Here is a 3258-nt window from a genome sequence, read left to right on the forward strand (position 1 = left end):
CCCTTATACAAAAGTATTCAAAGGACTAACCGCCTGAGAATTCTTTTGTATCCCCATTCACAAAGTATCAAAGGTTTAACAGCCTGAGATCTTTGTCTTAACACATTGGAGGGTACATCCTTTGTGGTACAAGTAGAGGGTACATCTACTTGGGTTTGATTGAGAACAAGAGAGGGTACATCTCTTGTGGATCAGTTCTAGTGGAGGGTAAATCCACTAGGGTTTCAAAGAGAACAAGGGAGGGTACACCCCTTGTGGATCTTTGCTTGTAAAAGGATTTTTACAAGGTTGAAAGAAATCTCAAGGACCACAGGTCGCTTGGGGACTGGATGTAGGCACGGGTTGTTGCTGAACCAGTATAAAAACTCTTGTGTGTTTGTCTCCTTCTTCCCTACTCTTTTAATTTCCGTTGTGCATTTAATTTCCGCTTTTACTTTCTGTTAAGTTTCTCTTCTACTCCTTATTCTCTTAACAACATAAGTAAAAGCCTTAGAAGAGTAAATTTTTAATTAGTAAAGGTTTAGGAATAATTAATTCAACCCCCCTTCTTAATTATTCTAAGGCCACTCGATCCAACAGGAAAATCCGCTTAGCGTAGAATGTGCGCTTAGCGAGTTGATTGCTGAAAATTTTTCTAAGTTAATTTTTTCGTCCACTACTTCAAAGAAGTTGTTCAACCCCTTTTATGCAATACAAAACATGCTTAAAATGATTTCATGCAACCTCAAATAAACCAACTCTAAAAAAAATGCAATGAAAATAGAATTAAAAAGGACTGGGCTGCCTCCTAGGAAGCGTTCTTTTAACGTCATTAGCTTAACGCATGATACCTCAAGGGTCTGGATCAAATTTTATTCCTACCTTCAAAACCTTTTCCTCAAAATCCTTCACCTGCAAGCAGACATTTTGGTCCAAAAGTTGTTTTTCTTCATCAAATAGATCGAAACTAATCTTTTGATCTTCGATGCCCATTTCCAACTTTCTTTTTCCCATATCCACCATGCAGCTTGCAGTTAGCATGAACGGACGTCCTAAGATCAATGGGATATCAGCATCGTCTTCAATGTCCATGAACAAAAAGTCGGCAGGGAAGGTGAAGTGCTTTACTCGAACCAAAACGTCTTCTATCACTCCATATGGCCTGATGATGGAGCGATCAACTAACTGCAGAGTCATTCTGGTTGGCATTATCTCCAACTCTCCCATCCTCCGACACATAGAGAGCAACATTAAATTTATGCTGGCTCCTAAATCAATAAGAGCCTTACCAACTGAGGCTGCACCTATCGAGCAAGGTATAGTGACACTGCCTGGATCTTTATGCTTCTGTGGAAGGATGCGTTGAATCACAGCACTACAATTTCCCTCCACTACAATTGTGTCACTGTGGATATATTTGCTGTTTCGGGTTAGCATATCCTTCAGAAATTTAAAGTAAAGTGGCATCTGCTTTAAGGCCTCTCCGAAGGTCATGGTGATCTCTAGCTTCTTGAAGATGTCAAGAAAACGCACAAGATGTCTTTCTTTGTCCTTCCTAGAATGTACCAATGGATATGGCACTTCTTTCCCCTCAGATGGAGCTACCTCTTTCTTTTTTTCTCTGAACTGCTCACTGTTACTCTTTTTCTTTTCATCTATTTTTTCATTTGTTTAGTTTTTTCATTGTTTCCTTTTTCTTTTTCTTTTTCTTTCTTTTTCTCATCATTTATTTCATTCTCATTCTTGCTTATTGTATTCTCATTCTCCTGGTCATCATCTTCATCTTCTATCTCCTCAAGTTCACAAAAATTATCCTCCGATTCAGATGCTGGTTCAGTTACCAGCTATTGTTTGTCTCCATCCACTATCTTCAGCCTTGGTTGCCATTTTTCCACGGGTCATCACAGCTTTACACTCTTCCTTTGGATTGTTTTCTGTTTTGGCTCCAAATTTTGAGGAAGAGTTGTCAGCTATTTGTTTAGCTAACTGTCCCACCTTGATCTCCAAATTTTTAATGTCCGACTCAGTATTCTTGTGATTTGACATTGAAACCTGCATGAATTGAGCAAGAGTCTCCTCCAGCTTTGTTGTCCTCTCATAGAGGTTAGGCCCTTGTTGTGGCGGCCTATTTGATGGTCCACCCTGGTCTTTGTTGAATTGATTACCAGGGTGAGTCCTCCACTGATTTTGCTGTTGGTTGTAATGTTGGCCCTGTTAGAATCCAGAAAATCCACCTGCATTAAAATTCTACCTTGGCTGGTTCCCCATATAATTAACTCCATGTGTTGATTCTTTAGTGGGAATACAACAGTCTGATTCATGAGCTCCACCATAAAGTGTGCAACCTATAACCTGCAAAACAAAAAAAGGTGAAGGCTAACTAACATGTAATTGAGTTGGCAGCTTACTCAGTGTTTCTGTTAAAGTCTCGAGTTGCTTGGACAATAACTTATTTTGTGCCAATAGAGCATCTTGTGATGACAGCTCTAATAAACTCTTCTTGGTGGGATAGTGTGTTCTATCACGCAAGATAGCGTGATCACTAGCAGCTATATTCTCAATTAGTTCCATGGCTTCTTCAAGAGTTTTAAGCTTTATTTTACCCCCTGCAGAAGCATCTAAGAGCTGCTTAGATTGTGGCCTCAACCCGTCAATGAAAATATTTAGCTGTATGGGCTCAGAGAATCCATGAGTAGGATTTTTCCGCAGCAAGTTACAAAATCTTTCTAGGGCTTCACTCAAAGATTCATCTGGGAACTAGTGAAAGGAATAGATGGCAGCCTTTCCCTCTGCAGTCTTGGACTCTGGGAAATATTTCTTCAGAAACTTTTCCATAACTTCATCCCAAGTCCTCAAGCTATTACCTTTGAATGAATGCAGCCACCTCTTAGCTTCTCCAAATAGTGAGAATGAAAATAAGCTGAGCCTAACAGCATCTTCTGGCACTCCAACAATTTTGACTGTGTTACAAATTTCAATGTAAGTTGCTAGACGTGCATAAGGATCTTCATTGGGCAAACCATGAAATTGATTGCCCTGTATAAGCTGAATCAAAGAATGTGGATATGTGATATTCTGAGCTTGAACCTCCGACCGCGCAATACTAGTGAAAAATTGCGGCACACTTGTACTTGAGTAGTCTTCAAGGGTTACTCTTCTAGGTTGCTCATCGGCCATTGTGTTGGCTTCAAGAAATGTTGTATCTGATTCCCTTGTCTCTGCAAAACTAGAAGATGACTCGTAAGACTGAGGTTCTTCAAGAATTGTGGCTGCTTCTAT

General features: G+C 39.8%; 1 protein-coding gene across 1 annotated transcript; it reads right to left on the reverse strand.

The window, feature by feature from the left end:
• Positions 1-831: 831 nt before the first annotated feature.
• Positions 832-1473, reverse strand: LOC102661009 (uncharacterized). The gene has a single exon (XM_006574151.1). It carries the CDS (start codon positions 1471-1473, stop codon positions 832-834), a length of 642 nt encoding a protein of 213 aa, XP_006574214.1.
• Between the last annotated feature and the right edge of the window lie 1785 nt (positions 1474-3258).

This window comes from Glycine max, chromosome 1 (genome assembly GCF_000004515.6).
Source record: "Glycine max cultivar Williams 82 chromosome 1, Glycine_max_v4.0, whole genome shotgun sequence".
NCBI lineage: Eukaryota > Viridiplantae > Streptophyta > Magnoliopsida > Fabales > Fabaceae > Glycine > Glycine max.

Bases quoted from the DNA above. Each gene is read 5' to 3' on its own strand.
- LOC102661009 (XM_006574151.1), bottom strand. From the start codon at position 1,473: ATGACCTTCGGAGAGGCCTTAAAGCAGATGCCACTTTACTTTAAATTT.